The 17,328-nt window shown below is 36.4% G+C and overlaps 1 protein-coding gene across 1 annotated transcript; it reads right to left on the bottom strand.

Annotated features, from left to right (window-relative positions):
• Positions 1 to 9,927: 9,927 nt before the first annotated feature.
• On the bottom strand, positions 9,928 to 14,940 carry LOC131777152 (microfibril-associated glycoprotein 4-like). Its single transcript, XM_066164002.1, has 6 exons — positions 14,908 to 14,940; positions 13,774 to 13,863; positions 11,898 to 12,151; positions 11,671 to 11,788; positions 10,973 to 11,353; positions 9,928 to 10,503 (listed from the first exon to the last, which is right to left on the bottom strand). Exons 2-6 carry the CDS (start codon positions 13,859 to 13,861, stop codon positions 10,238 to 10,240), a joined length of 1,107 nt encoding a protein of 368 aa, XP_066020099.1. The 5' UTR covers positions 13,862 to 13,863; positions 14,908 to 14,940; the 3' UTR covers positions 9,928 to 10,237.
• Positions 14,941 to 17,328: the final 2,388 nt, after the last annotated feature.

The following is a 17,328-nucleotide window of genomic DNA, read 5'->3' as shown; positions in this document are numbered from 1 at the left end:
TCGTGCTTTCCTTTAATTAATAGACCTGTTTGAACCTCTGTAACTATGGTTACAAAACAAAACCTCTGTTTTCTACGCCACAGTCCTTCTTCCTGTCCAGCTGTTCTAGCTGGTGTTACTCATCAGGTTAAAGCTTTTGTGTTTAAATCTAAATGACTGCGGAGTCTCATCTTAGTACCACTGGATATGACAGTCAATTAATATTTCTATGAAAATCCAGTAGAATGTTTTGAAAAACATATATCGCAAGTCTAACTCTTCAATAAAGCTGCAAATTACCTAGTCAAAACACTATCAGCGGGACATGTAAGAAGTTTTAGAATTACACAACGTGGTCCTATTTTCCTTGGTGATATGTGTTATGACAGGTTATGACAGGTTCACGTTTTTCAAATTAAAAATTTATGAAAATATGAATTTTTAGTGTGTTACACACAGTGTTACATATAAGGTTCTGATTTTCCAATTTAGAAAGTATCTTGCAAAAAATATTCTCGTCAAAATTACTCTTATTTTCCTAGGCAACCAGGATGAAGAAATAATATCATAAAACTAAGGCCCGAAACTAAAACTAAACTAAAACCCAAAACAGCAAAACAATACGAAATAAGTGAAACATGCAAAACCACCGAAATGACCAAAACAAAAAAGATTGAAACGAAACGAACCTAACGACCAAAACGAAACGACCGAAACGACCAAAATAGAATACAAAAAAAATTGATAAAAATAAAATGAATGCCCAAGGGTGTCAGGCGTCAGTCGTCATATTCATCTCGTTTAGATTATGGTCTACTCCTGATCTATCTCACGGGGAAATTCAGTTATCTCTCTATTAACATCTGCTTGGCGTGAGGCGTCGAGGAAACCATATTGAAAAAAAAAATCACTAAAAAACTTACGTACATAGATGTTTTCATTGAATACCGTTATCTGTTTCTTCCTCTCCTTACGTTTTGGTATTCAATTTGGCTGGCGTTTCGTCCTGAAACTGCATACAGGTGTCTAATTTAGTTTTAGCTGCTCGCGTGGTGGAGAAAAAAATAAAGTTTCGTGAGACGGCCATAATAATTTAAAAGCCTTAAATGCGAGAGAATGTCTGAAGTGAAATTTACATTTTCTGCGGTCGTTTCGTTTTGGTTTGTTTCGTTGAAACACAAACACAGTAGAATTGACAATAGAAAATCTTAATATTTTCAGTTTAAGATAGTGCTTGCCTAGAATTTTTTTGCTTTTTTAGCAGTTGGCTTGCATCGAAGTATTTGAAGAATTTTCAAAATTTTACCTTCGATTGGTTTTTCAAATTGATCGTGGAAGTACAATTGAGAAATTATTGATATTCTCTTGTAGAAGTATTATAAATAGTAGTGGTAGAAGTAGTAATTAATGGTATTAGTACAGGTAGTATCTCAAAAAGTCTGATTTGAACAACTAAAAAAAAAATGATCTAATGGTGGACAGCAGTACAATTACATCCACCCACGCTCCTTCATACAAAGACAGACAAAAATTTGAAATTCTAATTCTAATCCCCTGCCAAATTTTTGATCAACGGTGTGGTTGACTAAAGTGCAAAAATGAAAATAATTATGAAAGGTTTTCAGATTCTTGGTAAGTAATCTTGCAAGTAGCTCTAAATATTTCCTTGGACGAGAGCATGGTAGTTAGCATTAAACATCACCCGATTTTATCTTAGTTAGACTGGTCGCAAGCATTCTATGACTTTCGGATGGCAATTGAGAACTTCAAATTAGAAAAAAAAGTTTGTAACAACTCTGAGCAGAAGGATGTGACAAAATATGAAATATTGTGCGGCTTTATTTCTGCAATCAGCGCCATTGGTCTGGTCTAGCTGCCTAACATTTCCTTGTAAATTAGTTGTAAGAATTTGGTGTTAGATCAAGATAAAAACTTCTACCTGATACAACTGATATTCTCATTACCTGTTTGCTGGATAGTAAATGGATATTGTAGGGAGAAGTTACATGTGAATCACTTCCGTGAGTTAAAGGGTTAAGTCCTCTGGTTTGTATGTTGAGTAATATGCAGGTTTTTATCATTTCCTTGTTGTTGCATATTATGTTCAGAGGGGAGGTGAAACCCCAACCAATTGACACACCTATTTGTTTGTTTGAGGTTTTGCAGAGGTTTTTTTTTCAGCCTTTTTGAACTGTATATTTTTTCTTCTTTTATTGCATACTGAAGAAGGACTTTTTGTTTAAAGTGCTATAGATACACTTTCATTTCTGTTATCAGTAGGTAAAGCACTGGTCAGAGAAACTCGGTTGGTATAATGAGTTACTGGTATAAAAATTGACTCTATATTATTAATAACTGTAGTTTGTCATGATTTTATAATCATATATTGGTGACACATTCTAAATAATAATAATGAAATAAAAAATTATTACGACTTTTTTTCAAATCATTCAGTTGTGTACTTCACATAACTGTTAATAGCTGAAAATTTCCTATCTAATTTATCCATTTCTTTTTAGCAAACCGTTTTCTTGCTTATTTTTTCAACATTTTCTAATAAAGTATAATAATAAGAAAATATTTTGATAATCTATCATAAAATGACGTCACTTCCGATGTGAACCATGACGTAGCAGCTACATGAAGCAATTCTTGTTCAGGTGAGGAATTTGGAAGCAGGCTGGTAACAGAACACCAGATGAAGAGTATTGCAGTACTGGCTGGGCTTCATCAACTGAATAAGACTAGCAGTACGCGGTCAAAAAAATTGTGATTCGCATCAGATGTGACCACATCTTGAGATGAACAATAATATTTTGTTATCAACATTGAAGTATCAAAATTTTGCAAGACTTTTACTTCACAGGTCAGCCAATTTTTTTTTGTTTTGTTAAACTGATGTTTATGACTTTCTCATTGAACAACAGTATTTTAAAAACAGACTGAGGAAAAAGAAATTTTCAACTTTCAATTCCTGCTGGATGCCCAAACCGACAGTCACATTAAGAGAATGGAGCAGGAGCCTTGCACTTACCCTATGCCCATTCTGATTTCCTTACCTTTTTTAATGGGCTATCAAAGTAAAGCCTGGTAAGGGACCTATTTTCCAGCTGGGTCCAGAAAAACCCTCAAATCTGTAAATATTAAAGCTGAAAAATTTTCTGGCTACACCATGTTAGAAAAATAGACATTTTAGAACTTTAATTTTCAACTGAATAAATATTTATACTATTTTCTTTACGCTGTGGTGCCAATCTATGTAAATTCTTCTTCCCAGCCATTCTTTAAGATGTCACGCAAGGCTCCCTGAGTGTTGCATGACATTCCAAAACCACTGCAAAGGAGATTAACCCAGACATAAACTAAGGTGCCTCTTCACTTCCTTCCAAAAATGTACCTAACGCTGAGAATCTCTTGCAAATGCAAGCACCTTGCAAGTGCAAGCACCTCTTGCAAGTGTAAGCACCGGTGAAAGTCTTCTCCACATCTTCTTCATCATTCAAATCCTCATTACTTTCATAATTCAGTTCTTGGGAGTTTTCTATTAGCATATCTCTAGTTCTAAATAATTCTTCACGTATATATGTCAGTATTAAAGGTGAGCAACAATGAATTTCTCCAATATCAATTGGATGAGCTTCTGTGTTGAATATGTAACCTGCAGAGCCAGGATTACATGAAGGTGATTGTGTTGCTTTGATTTGTTGATCCACAGAGCCATTGCTCTGGTGAATGAAATTGTGTTCATCAAATAAAAGATATAAGTAATTGGTTGTCTCAGCTAAGAAAAAAGACTCAATTCTCTCCTCTTGCTCATACGTTTTCACATCTTTTATCTAAATAAATTAGTATGAAACCCAATTAGCAAGGAGACATCTTTTGATAAAGTATCCTCTTTAACACTTTACACATAAAAATCACTGTAGCCATATTCTATAATTCCTTCAATTTTTCCTGGAAGTAAAATAAAATTCTCCAAAATATTATATTATACCTAGTATATTGCTAATAAGTAAAACCTAAACTATCTTTGAAATGTAGCCCTTAAGAAGAGAGAACGTCGCACAAGGGGCCTTTGAAAAACGTGGAACGTCAAACTCTTTCACAAAATTGCAAATAACTTAGCTTGGTAATTGGGTGATCAAAATATCACAGCGCGTGAGTAATTGTTTAAGCGAAATATGTAATGTCCAATTAACTACATATAGTTGCATCTTTAAACACAGAGTTGAGAGAAACAAAATAAGAATACCTTTTGATTATTTTCTGTTCGAATATACTCATTCTTACATTTTGTATATTAACGAAGTAATGTAGCATAATGCACTATATGAGCCCTTTTGTCTACGCAAGTGACGTTTAGTATTCGTGAATAACAGAGCGATACGTAATCGTAGGTAATCATATAATACGCAGAAATTATACAACATTGATTGCAAATGAGGGGAAGTCTTTGAAGCTACAGAGCCTTTGGGGGGGATAGACAAGTTCAAAATCCTTTGATCCCTCCCTCCTGCGATAAATAATGACGACCCCTTACTCTTCTTAAAGTCTTCTTGAAAGAATAACAGCTGTGTACTAACTAAATCGTTTAGTGTTTCGTGAAGCTGGTGAAAATATAAAACAAATCTTTCAATGACTAAAATTTTATTTTTTAGGTGTATAGCAAGGGGGATTCATCCATGCCTCAATATAAAAAAATATACAAGATAAAAATCCCATCGAAACAAAAAGAGAACAATCTACACAGCCTTAGAAAGTTCAAAGAACGTTCACTAAGCCGGCAAACCCATCAATGTTTATTTTAGCGCGGAACAAGCTTGATCAAGTCATTAGTTTTTGCTAAGTAGGTACTTAATCACAATTATGACATAAATATGACAGTTCAGAAATCCATAATCTTTCTTATCCTTTCCAGTTTACACCATCAGCATAGGAGGACTGATTGCTGTGACGATACCATCCATTGAGATTTGACGCATGACACGCGCTGTACCACCAGGCTCCTTTGAACGTTTCTGTGATGACCATTATCATGATCTCTAGTGGTGACTGGCCGATCATGAGGGAGAGAGGAACTAGTGTTTCCTTAAAAAAACAAACTTGGAAGTAACGGTAATAAAAATAATAATAAATTAAAATTCTCATAACCCTTATCAAATCATTTGCCGAGATATTTATCACACTTGAATTGTTCCGTCGGGCTAACAGGACAGGATCCGTCGGCGAACACTTTCAGTTTTAATCAACGTCTAGTCTGCGCTGTCTAAGATTATTGTATTTCGGTAGGCTTAGCTTATCATTTTTTTTTCCATCTTTGGAACCTATTGCTGTAAAAGAATTGAAGCTACTTTAATTTACGCTCTCCTTCCCCGTAATAATAAAAAGGAAAAGTACCGTTATACCTCAATAGGAATCACGAATCAGCCTGCATTTGTCATTCTCACTCTTGACATCAAAAGTGTTATACTCAGCATAAGCTGTGTTCTCTTCAAAGTCTTCCAACTCCACACGTAGCATGTTCTTACTTTCTGAGATCACTCGATGATTCTTGTCCAGTCTCAACCAAAATTCACGTTTCAGGTCATCGAAGCCAAAAGCTACTTATGGAAGCTACAGCAAATAATGGTTTACCATCTGCAGCAGTAATCATTGAATTCAAGGTCACTGCTACTAAACTAAGGTAAGTCTCCTTTAAACTTAATAGGTAAATATAGTAAGGAGATAGGTAATGAGGAAAAAGAAGATTTTGTTATTTATTTTAAACAATCGGTAAGAGACACAGTGGCATAAACTGATCGAACTGACTTTATAGTGTTATGACAGGTTTTAATGTCTTTCAAATTAAAATTTCATGAAAATATGAACTTTTGAACGACGCAATGTGTCGCATTTTTCCTCCGGAGTTAGCAACGGTGATATGTATAAGGTTATGGCTTTCCATTTTAGAATGTATCATGCAAAAATGTTCTCCGCAAAATTACTCGATAAGTTAGACAGAAGCAACAGTAATGTAAAATAATTTTTCCCTGATGATTTCGAGCGGCTTTTCACAGTGCCTTTATGTCATTAAAGAGATCTGTATACTTCTTGTATATGGTAAGAAGTATGAGATATAGATACTACTGTTGTTTCAAGGTAGGTATACGGATTCTCATTAGATTCATGACGAGATTTCAAGCCAAATACTAGTGTACACATGAATACTGTATGAAGACAGTTGTGTGCGTATTGTGGGGGCTTTAACGAGCCTTTTTTGAGCAATCTTAATGGGAAAATTCACCATTCTCGAGTATTCTTACGGGGTACGTTCAGCGTTAAAGATTTTTGCATTGATTAAGTGTGATCTAGGTGAAATCATAAAATCGTGAATTATCTCATGCTTCAATTACAAATAGCTGTTAATTTATTTCAGTATTTCCTCAGTCACGTGTTGTTTTTTCGCAGTACATATACATGAAAAAAAAACTTAATCTAACATTTGTGTTTCTCAAAAATAGTATTGCTAATAATAATGCGAAGAATGAAAGTTGAAATTCTAATTCACGAAAATGTATAATCCAATGATTAAAAGTTGTGATTTATTTACAATCACACTATTCCTTTAACACACACACCCACACAGAAAAACAAACTATTCGTTCTCAAAATCGCAATCGTTACCTGAGGAGCTGTCATTATCACTTTCTTCTCCTTCTCTTTCTTCCGTTCTGGTTTCGTCAGTGGTCTCTTCATCCTCAAAGTTCTCTGTTGAACCAAAAAAATGTTAGGTAAACAATGTAACCACATTGCATAAAGGAAACAAGCATATTACGAAATTTTTCATAGCATGCAATATATAGAGACAGTGAATTTTACACCGGTTTACATAGTTTGCATATTGTTCTGTGCTTCACTTTCATAGTTGTTAAACTAAAAGTAAAAGCGACAGCATCCAATAAGGAGTGTAAAGGTTAAGCAGTATTCTTACATTTCCGTTTGTTCCTGCTCTCTCCTTTGCATGATTTCCCTCCATTCATCGGACAGCGCCCATTTAGGAGAACCTGTGGGTGGCTCTCTTTCTACAGGCTCCCCTTTACGAGCCTTTGTTCGTTTCCACCTTTTGTTTGTTGCGTTTTCTGTCTTTTCGCTGCGCTTCTCAAGCCTAAGACAATAACAATATGATAATATTGTTAATAAATAACAATATGCCGTTGACTTGATTGAAACCGTTAGGTAAATCCAACCCTTAAAAAAATCGGGCAAAAAAGCGCTAATAGGTGGCTAACAAATAAACTGACTTTAAAGCCTACCTGACATTTACAGTCCATCATTGCCAATAACAAGGAACAGCCTGGCAATACTGGACAGTAATATTGGCAGTTTTTAAGCATAAAAACATTGCCATCTTTTTTGCTATTAGAAATATCAGTAAAGAACTAAGCCTTTAGTATACTTCTTACTTGTTTATGAAAGCTTCAAGAGTTTTGCTCTTGTATTTCGGGGGCCTGGACACCCATCCTCCTTCGCCTTCATCAGTATCTGTGTCATCATCGTCACTAGACATGTGCTCTTTACGAAACTTTGCGAAGGCACGGGACTCAGTCTCATCCTTGACATAAGCTTTTCTTCTCTCGTATTTCTATGAGATAAAGAAAAATTTTCTTTTTAGTACTTTTCAACTAACTTTCATTGCATCATTCAAAATGTATCATTTAAGTTATTTTAACGCATATTAACTGTATACTTACCCGTTCTTTTCGAAGATCTTTCTTATTTTTCAATTTTATTTCATCCGTTATTTTTCCAAGTGCAGTCCTCCGTAAGTGCTCATGACACTTTTTGGCAGTTCCTGAACAAAACAAAAAAGGCTTTAATTTCAAAATTGCGTGATTGGGGCCTGATTATCTGTTATGGACAATAAATCTTGCTTGCAGTGGTGTCCTCTAGTTTTAAATTGCTCAAATAGTAAAGTTACGTTGTACACCTCGGTGGCCTTGGCGGCAAAGTTCATCAACAATCAGCCGAGTTACCTTTGTGTTGTGAGGGCTGGTTACCCTGATATTTGTTAATTCACGCAGTGGAAAGCAGTTTCTAGGCTCTGTCTCCATCGTGGACTGCATTACCTCTCGCCTTTACTGTGTTACCTGAAAACCTCATTTCTCTCAGGCAACCAGGATGAAGAAATGATACAGCAAAACGAAACGAAACGTGCGAAACCACCGAAATGAGAAAGCAAAACGATCGAAGCAAAACGAACCTAACGACCAAAGAGAACGACCGATATGACCCAAAAATATACATAAAATAACACGGGGGCGGATCTAGGGGAGGCCACATAAAGAACAGTAGTCTATGGTCAAAGGTGAAGACAATCTTTGAATCGTACGTCCTCGATGTGAGAATAACGTAATTTTGTTTTCCAAATAACTGGCAAATTCTTCCCAGTGCTATCACCTGGGGTAAGATTTCTTGTTGTTCTCATCATATAATATATAGAATTTTTGTGCTTCGCAGAACGAGTTTTATTTAATGGGTAGTCCGTCAGTTCGAACGACATTTCAACCTTCCCTGTCCTTAAAGTGTTCTGACTTCCGGCTCTCTATTACGAGTCTACTTCCAGTTATAGTACTTCCAATTTTGGATGATACTGCTACATCACGTCCAACCATACGTTTTACGACTGGCATCTGATAGTTTTTAAACAAACTCAAACAAAAGAGCCAGCTCTTAGGCTAAACAAACAGTAGTAAGAGGTCTTATAGGCGAAGAGACACCGCCGCCAATCGGCTTTCATTGAATCCGTGCTGACACTTAAGAATGACTACCACTTAATTTCTCCTTACATTATTATCCCTGAATCAAACATTAAAGTCATGAGAAAAAGGAAATGACTACCAGCTGAAGAAGCTCTTGATCGTAAAACAAATTCTCCCTGCCATCAGCATAGGAAATGTTTAGAGAGCAGTATGGAGAATAATCATCCTGATGTTAGGGTGTAAAGAGTGAAACGAAGGTGAATCGTTTGAGCCTGCCACTGACAAATTTCAAGTTGTTTTCACCAGAGACATGAATTTCAGAGAGTGAAGTAAAGATATGGACTAACTAACGCCTAAGTTAAAAACTTTACACGAGTTGGGCGCCATAGCCGCAGAGTGAGCCAAAAGAACGGTCTCGGTTTCTTGATTTCGTTTCCCCAGCGCATTGAAATTGTGAAAAACCGAAAACTTTTATGTATCATAGATTTTAATCATTTATAAGTAAACAAAGCTGTAAGGAGTCCTCCTCGGCTCGGGGAAATAGAACAAAACAAATTTAACCTACTCATCCTTACTTTTGGTATTCCTACAAACTCACTTTGTAACATAATCACCTGATGAGCCATATTTTTGGCGTGACAATGTGTTCTTATGATTAAAAGTGCAATATGTCATTAACAGTGCAGGGTATTTACTCTAACAAAAGCTAACAAAATACAAATAAAAGCAATAAACAAAGCATTTTAGAATCATCCACATTAGGTTACCGCATTCCAGTGTACACTGGAGCTTGAAATATTTGTTTTCCTGATAGCGTTCTTCAGAGTCAAAACATTGGGTAATTGTTTGGGGTTTCGTTATAGAAATCAAAGGGAACTAGAACTGAATTAAGGACTGGGTTTGCTCTTCTAATCTTGGCTTGGAAAAAATGAATGCTGGGTGATAGATTTGTGTTCCGTCAACTGAAAATACGAGTCAAAAATTTAAACAATCAAAACTTGTATAACCCAGATTGTAGGAGCGTAGGAAGCGTGATGGCCACAATGATATAAGCCATTGAGATTCGAGGATGACTCTTGTGAGTACCTCAGACCCACCTAAAATTTATGGAGACAGGGTCTTTTCAGCCGCTGCCCCCAGGCTATAGAATGTCTCACCCATAAACATTCAATTGAGTCCATTAGTTTAAGTTTTTTGAGAAAAGATTAAAGACGCATTTTTTCAGAGCTATTTATGATTAACTGTCAATTTCCAACTGTGATAAGGAGCTTTTTCATGTATCGCTATGTAGATAAGTCATTATTACTATTATGATTATGATTATGATTATTATCATTATTATTATTATTATTATTATTATCGGTTAACTGGCCAATTCTACAGAATCAACTATTCCTAACAACATTTCGCCAAGCTTCAATTTAAGAGTGATTATTACATGCTGAATAGACTTGATCGAGACACTGATGTTTTTTATTAAAGTTGGTACTGTATCACTGTTGTGCCATAAAAATGACAGTTCAGAAATCTACTGGTCTTATTTTCATCTCGGTTCTCTTTAGAGAGTAATGATGTCCTTTCCAGTGAAACCAGTTCACTCCATCAGCATAGGAGGAGTGATGGCCACGACGATATAAACCATTGAGATTCGCTTTGTGACAAGTGTTGTACCACCAGGCTCCTTTGTACTGAATGGCGCAGTTGTGACCTCCCTTATTGTCATTATCTTGATCTCTAGTGGTGAACGGCATACCGCGATGCACAGCAAGAGAGTCACCAGAAGTTCCTGACAAAACGAGCAGCAATATGAGTATTACGTTTCACCAACAACGAGCCGTTCGTAATTCAAAAGAAATCATGAAATATCAGATAAGTATAATTCAACAATAACAAAATGGAGTAAAAGTATCTTAGTAATATCTATGATTCATGTCGAAGATTCTAGGGATTGAATCGCTAACTGTGATAATGCTAATAAATATGTTTGCCGAGGCATTCATCAGAGTTCAACTAGTCCGTCAGGTTAACTGCGCATGATCCACCGGCGAATACCTTTGGACTTATCAACGTCCGGTTTACCCTGTCCAGGATCGCACATCGATGAGCTGAGCTTACGCACTCTCTTGTTCTCCAAAGCTATTGATTTAAAATACGCTAAACATATTTACATTACTCAGCACTCTCCTCCTCCCCCTCCCCCCCCCCTTCTCTCTCTTAGAATGACTAGAATAGAAGCGACGGAATGACAGTTCTACCTGAATAAGAACCAAGGAGCAGCTTGTACTTGTCTTTCTCACTCATAACACCAAACATGTTATACTCAGCATATCGAGTGTTCCCTTCAAAGTCTTCCAAGTCCACACGCAGCATGCTGTTATTATCTGAGGTCAGCCGGTGAATCTTGTCCAGTCCCAACCAAAATTCACTTTTCAGGTCACCAAAACCATGTTTGTAGTCATTCCAGCAGCGGTAGAAATCAACCGAGCCGTTCAGTCTTTTCTGGAACACTGCCCACCCACCACCGGCTGTTGTTTGGTCACAAAATACATCAAAGGCAGGCAAATTATCAGGTTTGATGGTGTACACGCCGTCCCTTCGTTTACCCGATTTGTAGATTTCTGCGCAGTTCCTTTTGACTAAAAATCAGAAAATAGAAATAAACAAAAAGAAAAACAAAACGCCCACTTTAAATTGATTGGATGTTGAGTGCTTTTTGTTGCTTTCCTGACTGTTGCTCTGACTGATAAAACTTAATTCTGTACATTAACTAGTACCATTTCTTTTTCCTTGATATCTAACAGTTATATTCATGTAAAGTTACAATAATAGGATTTTCTTTTTGAGCTTTACTTCAGAGGTTAATATTTTGTTCTTGAAGTCAATTTTGGGGCTCAAGTGAGTAACTCCTCGCGTACTAAACGAGAGTCTAGCCCACACAATCCAGCCATTTCACCTTCAACTTGGCAGGTTTCTCCAGTGAATCTTTCCCGACAAACACAACGAAAACCTTTGTAGGTGAATCCAGCTTGACAGGTGCCACTGTTTAAGCATGGGCTGCTGCTGCATGGATTCTGTCGACAAAACAAGATCTTCCTTATATCAAGAATAAGATCACTTTAGCCTAAGAAAATGAACCAATCTCTTCTACCACCTTACTTTCGTAAGAATGTGAAATGTTACCTCGATTGCAAGATATGTGTAACTCAGATTTTTCACGAGAAGAAATGGAGCATTTTCCTCTGTGGCGTTATTCAACTCGCATTTTTGGTTTCCTCCTACAACAGGTCCAACATTGATGGACACACAATTAGGCTCCATAAAACACATTACTTTGCAGCTCCCTTCGTTTGGCACCTCTGCAATTTTGATCACATGAATTTTCATGGCCATGTTCGGTATTGGGTCCTTGAATTTGATGTGTCGACTACCGTCGTCTGGGGTAAGCAAAACAAATACATCATTTAGTTTCCACTCACTCCAGATAGTTTCTTATTTTCATCGATGAAAAAGGCACATTAAACAACTTTATTTCAAAACTTTACAGCATGAGAACCCTGACGAATTTTCCCTAAAAGTGATTCTCATCTCTTGAAAATTCAACGTAACTGGGAGGCTTTCATTACCAAAAATAAATCTATGATTGTGAATTCATGAGCGGAAAGAAAAAGTTAAAAAAATATGAAGAATAATTTCATAACGTTCATTAACGCACCACTATATCTGTGAATTGTTTGTTTTAATGCATCATTTGAGCCTTTTTTAAAAATTTTACTTTTTTTGTATCTCTATTCCATATTAAAATAAAGTTCGGATATAACGCGCGCTGTCATTGGCTAAAAGAGTGTGCTCTATGAAAGTATAGAGCATAGAGCTGAGCTTAAGCTGTCGCACCATCTGCCAAATTGGACAATGTCCGACCTTTTCCAGGACTTTTCTCTAGCCTTTTTTTTTTAAATTGAAAATGATATTTCGAAACAAGCGAGCCGGCATGTAGCAACAGAACAACCAAACAAAGGTTTATAAACATGTTAGGCGCCGTAATTGATGTTATTATAACGTGAGCAGAGACGAAAATCCTCAAAGTGAAAACGAAATGAACAGTCCGAGTTTTGAAGGTTTTCACGCTTAGTTAGATTGCAAGCGAATAGTAATAACAATCAAACACAGCTAACACTCGTATAGTATATAAAGTTCGAGTTTAAAAGCAAAACAGAACAAAACAGGAATGATAAAAAATATAGCCAAAGTGGCATAACTGTTATAATTCATCCTAATCATGACGGTGTCAGAGCGACTGCGAGGGAGCGACTGCGCTAACGTGGCTAGCTCGAAGATCGCCAGTGAAGCAAGCCTCAGAAATTACATCGACCGCCCTTCGCGTTAACAGTGAGCTTGCTCTGACGTCCTTTCCGATGTGTTGAGTGGTGAAGGCCACATCAGTCACTGCAACCGAGTTTTACGGCTCAGTCGATCATCTCGAGCAATCTTCCAGTTCCGGTGAATTCGTCTCTCGTTCATTCATAAAATTCGCCTTGAGCAGTTTGTTTACTATTTATCATGTGAAAAAACGTGCGTGTTTTTGTGAGCCACAATTCAGCCGGATTTCACGGAACATTTCACCTCCACTTAGAGACTAAAAAACTTCTGGCAAAAGTGTGAGATTCGACCTGCCAAACTATTTGAGTTTGTAAACAATTGAAGAATGTGACCTCTGATGGTTTGACATTTCTGACAGCTTTAGTCTTGTACAGCCAATCAGATATTTGAACTGTTATAACAACGATTCTGATTGGCTTATTGTACTACGTCTCGTGTTTCTCCACACACTTCTTTCGTGCTCGAACCCGCTTCGTGCGTGCTTTACAACAGAACAGGGCACAATCAAGGCTTCTTTATTTGTTAAATAGAAGACATTTTGAGTTAGATAAAGCGAATTGTCTGCTTTAAGGTTATTTACGTTGATCAGCAGGTAGCATATGCAGTTCGTGTGATTGTTTTGAGGAAACGACACCAAAAAGAGGAAACACAAAAAATTTAAAAAGGGATTTATACTCACCGGTGCAACAGAAGCATGATGGGAGAATAATTCCAAGGAAGATATAGAGAATACTAATGATCGGTTGAAGAGAAAACTTGAACTGCATCGCTATAAATAAATAATTAAATTCAAGGTAATCAGTATGATAGTGCCTGAACGTTCCAAAATATAAAACTTCCTGTTTTCCTATAAATTTGAATGTTGACAAATGTTAGGCAGCTGTCTGCACTGGAGTATTTTTAAGTCCTTACTCTATCTTGTAAATTTCATCTTATTTTGATAAGTCATAATATTTTATAAAGCTTCGAAGAAGAACGAAATAGAGCGCATCACCGTTATCGGAGGTGACAGGAGTTTATCAATATGTTTATTTTCAGCCTGTTTAACTTTGAGCTTGCGGCAGTTGAGTTAAGAGCAAGACACAAATTTTTGTAGAATTGCTACCAACAAAGATTTCAGATCACTTCTGAAATACAAAATGTGAACAATTTATCCTGATAACTCGCGGCAATCAAGTTAAGAGCAAGAAACAAATTTTTGTAGAATTGCTACCAACAAAGATGTCAGATCACTTCTGAAATACAAAATGTGAACAATTTATCCTGATAACTCGCGGCAATCAAGTTAAGAGCAAGAAACAAATTTTTGTAGACTTGCTACCGACAAAGATGTCAGATCACTTCTGAAATACAAACTGTTAAAAATTTATCCTTTCATGTCTTAACATATTCTTCAGTACAATAGAACAGCATTGCACATTTTTAACATGAAGATAAATTTTGTAGCAACTTTAAATTAAACAATGCGATAAAATGTATGTAAAGTACAGAGGACTAAATTTTTTATGTCTCGTTTTGTTCATGGTAGTTGAACATGGTAGTTAGCATTAAACATCACCCGATTTTATCTTAGTTAGAGAGGTCGTAAGCATTCTATGACTTTCGGATGATATTTGAGAACTTCAACCAAAAAACTTTCAAATTTGTAACAACTTTGACCAGAGGAGTGAGACAGAATGTGAAATATCGTGTGGCTGAATTGACAGAAATGTACTCAAAACTTTTCTTGATCATTTCTGCAGTCAATGCAATTGGTCTGAGCAAGAAAGGCTTGGTCTAAGAAATATAGATGAGTAGCTCACAGATTTCTTACCTTCTGAGCGAAAAAGTGTTTTTCCTACTTGGTTTTGTTCTTGAGGGTATCAATAATAAAAACATTATGGTGTCGTGCTTTTCTTCAATTTATAGAACTGTTTGAACTTCTGTAACTATGGTTACAAAACAAAACCGCTGTTTTATACGCCACAGTCCTTCTTCCTGTCCAGCTGTTCTAATTGTTGTTAGCCATCTGGTCAAAGGTTTTGTGTTTAAATCTAAATGACTGCGGAGTCTCCGAGACAGTCAATGAAATATTTCTATGAAAATCCAGTAGTATGTTATGAATAACATACATCGCAAGTCTAACTCTTAGGCAAAGCTGCAAATTATTTGGTTAAGACACTTTCAGCGAGACATGTAAGAAGTTTTAAAATTACACAACGTGGTCCTGTGTTCCTTGGTGATATGTGTTATGACGGATTATGACAGGTTTACGTTTTTCAAGTTGAAAATGAAAATATGAATTTTTATAATTACACAACGTGTCGCATTTTCCTCCGGAGTTAACCACCGGGTTATATATAAGGTTATGGTTTTCCAATTTAGAGAGTATCTTGAAAAAAAGTGCTCTCGTCAAAATTACTCTTATTTTCCTAAGCAACCAGGACGAAGAAATAATATCATGAAACTAAGACCCGAAACTAAAGTAAACTAAAACCCAAAACAGCAAAACGATACGAAACAAGCGAAACATGCAAAACCACCGAAATGACCAAAACAGAACGATCGAATTGAAGCGAACCTAACGACCAAAACGAAACGACCGAAACGACCAAAATAGTATACAAAAAAAATTAATAAAACTAAAATGAATGCCCAAGGGTTTCAGGCGTCAGGCGCCATATTCATCTCGTTTAGATTATGGTCTACTCCTAATCTATCTCACGGGGAAATTCAGTTATCTCTCTATTACCATCAGCTGGGCGTGAGGCGTCGAGAAAACCATATTGGGAAGTTTGGAGAGCACGAGAAATACGTAAGAGTTGCTCGAGGCGTAGCCGAGAGCAACTCTAGCTTCTTGAGTGCTTCATATCTCGATGAACGCACGCTGACGTATGAACCAATTGTTAAATTTTGCAATAGGGTACTCTTGTTAAAAGGAGTTGTTATTAACCACAAGATAACTTAGTTCTACTAACTGAGTTGACTAAGGCTAACGTTTCGAACACCCCTCAAAAGAGCTTTATAAATAACATTATTTTCATCGACGCTCGACATAATTCCTGTGAATACCTTGACCCTCGTGAAAAAAATTGGAAAGTAGCTTACAAATATATTTTCTTACCTTCTGACTGACAAAATGTTTGTCGTACTTGATATTGTGTTTGGGTGTGTCAGTAGGGAAAGTCGTATCTTGTTGCCCTCTAGAGAAGTGTTTGAAGTGCTGTAACTATGGTTACAAAACAGAACGGTTTAATGAGTGGTGAACATAAACGCCACAGAACTTCCTCCTGTTTAGCTGTTCTTCTTATTTGTAGTCTTCAGATCACTGCTTTTGTGTTAACTGTGGGTGACTGGTTTTCTCCAAGTAACATTGGACAAGTATAATAGTCAATGAAATACCTCAATAAAAGTCCAGCGTAGGACTTTTGAAAACTGAGTCAGCAAGTCTTACTCTAAAACAAAGCTGCAAATGATGAAATTTGATCAGAAATTGTAGGAACCCAAACACAATGAGACAAAGTCTCGAGCAGAAATTATAAACAAGCCTATAACGTTATACTCAACCCATTAAGTGGCGATCTCTGTAAGAGCGGTCCAAAGTATTTCGCATCGGAAAAAAGTTTTCCCTCAAACTCTGCCTAATAAACTATCTTTGGTTGCAAGTAAATAAAACCACAGTAGTTTCTGGAAATACGTTAAAATAAAATTTTTAGAGCTCTCAAAAGTCAAAGCTGCTAAAAGCCCTTTTTTGACCTCTTGCGACATCGAAAATTTCAAAAGTTGAATACCCTGGTCCTCGTATCACACGGCATGCAGCAAAAAATCTTTTGTATTTTTAAACTGTGTGATATTTTAGGTGAATAAAAAGTATTTAAATTTTGATATTTGTTTATTCAGGGTTCGTCATAATTTATTTAAAAACACTCGTTAGACAGCTCTCTGAAATTGGTCAAAAGTACTCTTTCCTTCTTGGTTGATATTGCTCAAGTCCAGACCAGACCATTGAAAACTCCGCGCGAATACGCGCAAATTATAGAACATTGATTACAAGCGAGGGGAAGTCTTCGAATGCTACAGAACCTTTGGGGGATAGACAAATTCATAATCCTTTGATCCCCCCTTCCGTGATAAATAATGACGAGCCTTTACTCTTCTTAAAGTCTTCTTGAAATAATAACAGCTGTGTACTAAATTTTTTGTTGTTTCGTGAAGCTGGTGAAAATATGAGACAAATCTTTTAAAGACTAAAATT

This window comes from Pocillopora verrucosa, chromosome 3 (genome assembly GCF_036669915.1).
Source record: "Pocillopora verrucosa isolate sample1 chromosome 3, ASM3666991v2, whole genome shotgun sequence".
Taxonomy (NCBI): Eukaryota; Metazoa; Cnidaria; class Anthozoa; order Scleractinia; family Pocilloporidae; genus Pocillopora; species Pocillopora verrucosa.
This window is presented reverse-complemented; position numbering and strand designations above follow the sequence as displayed.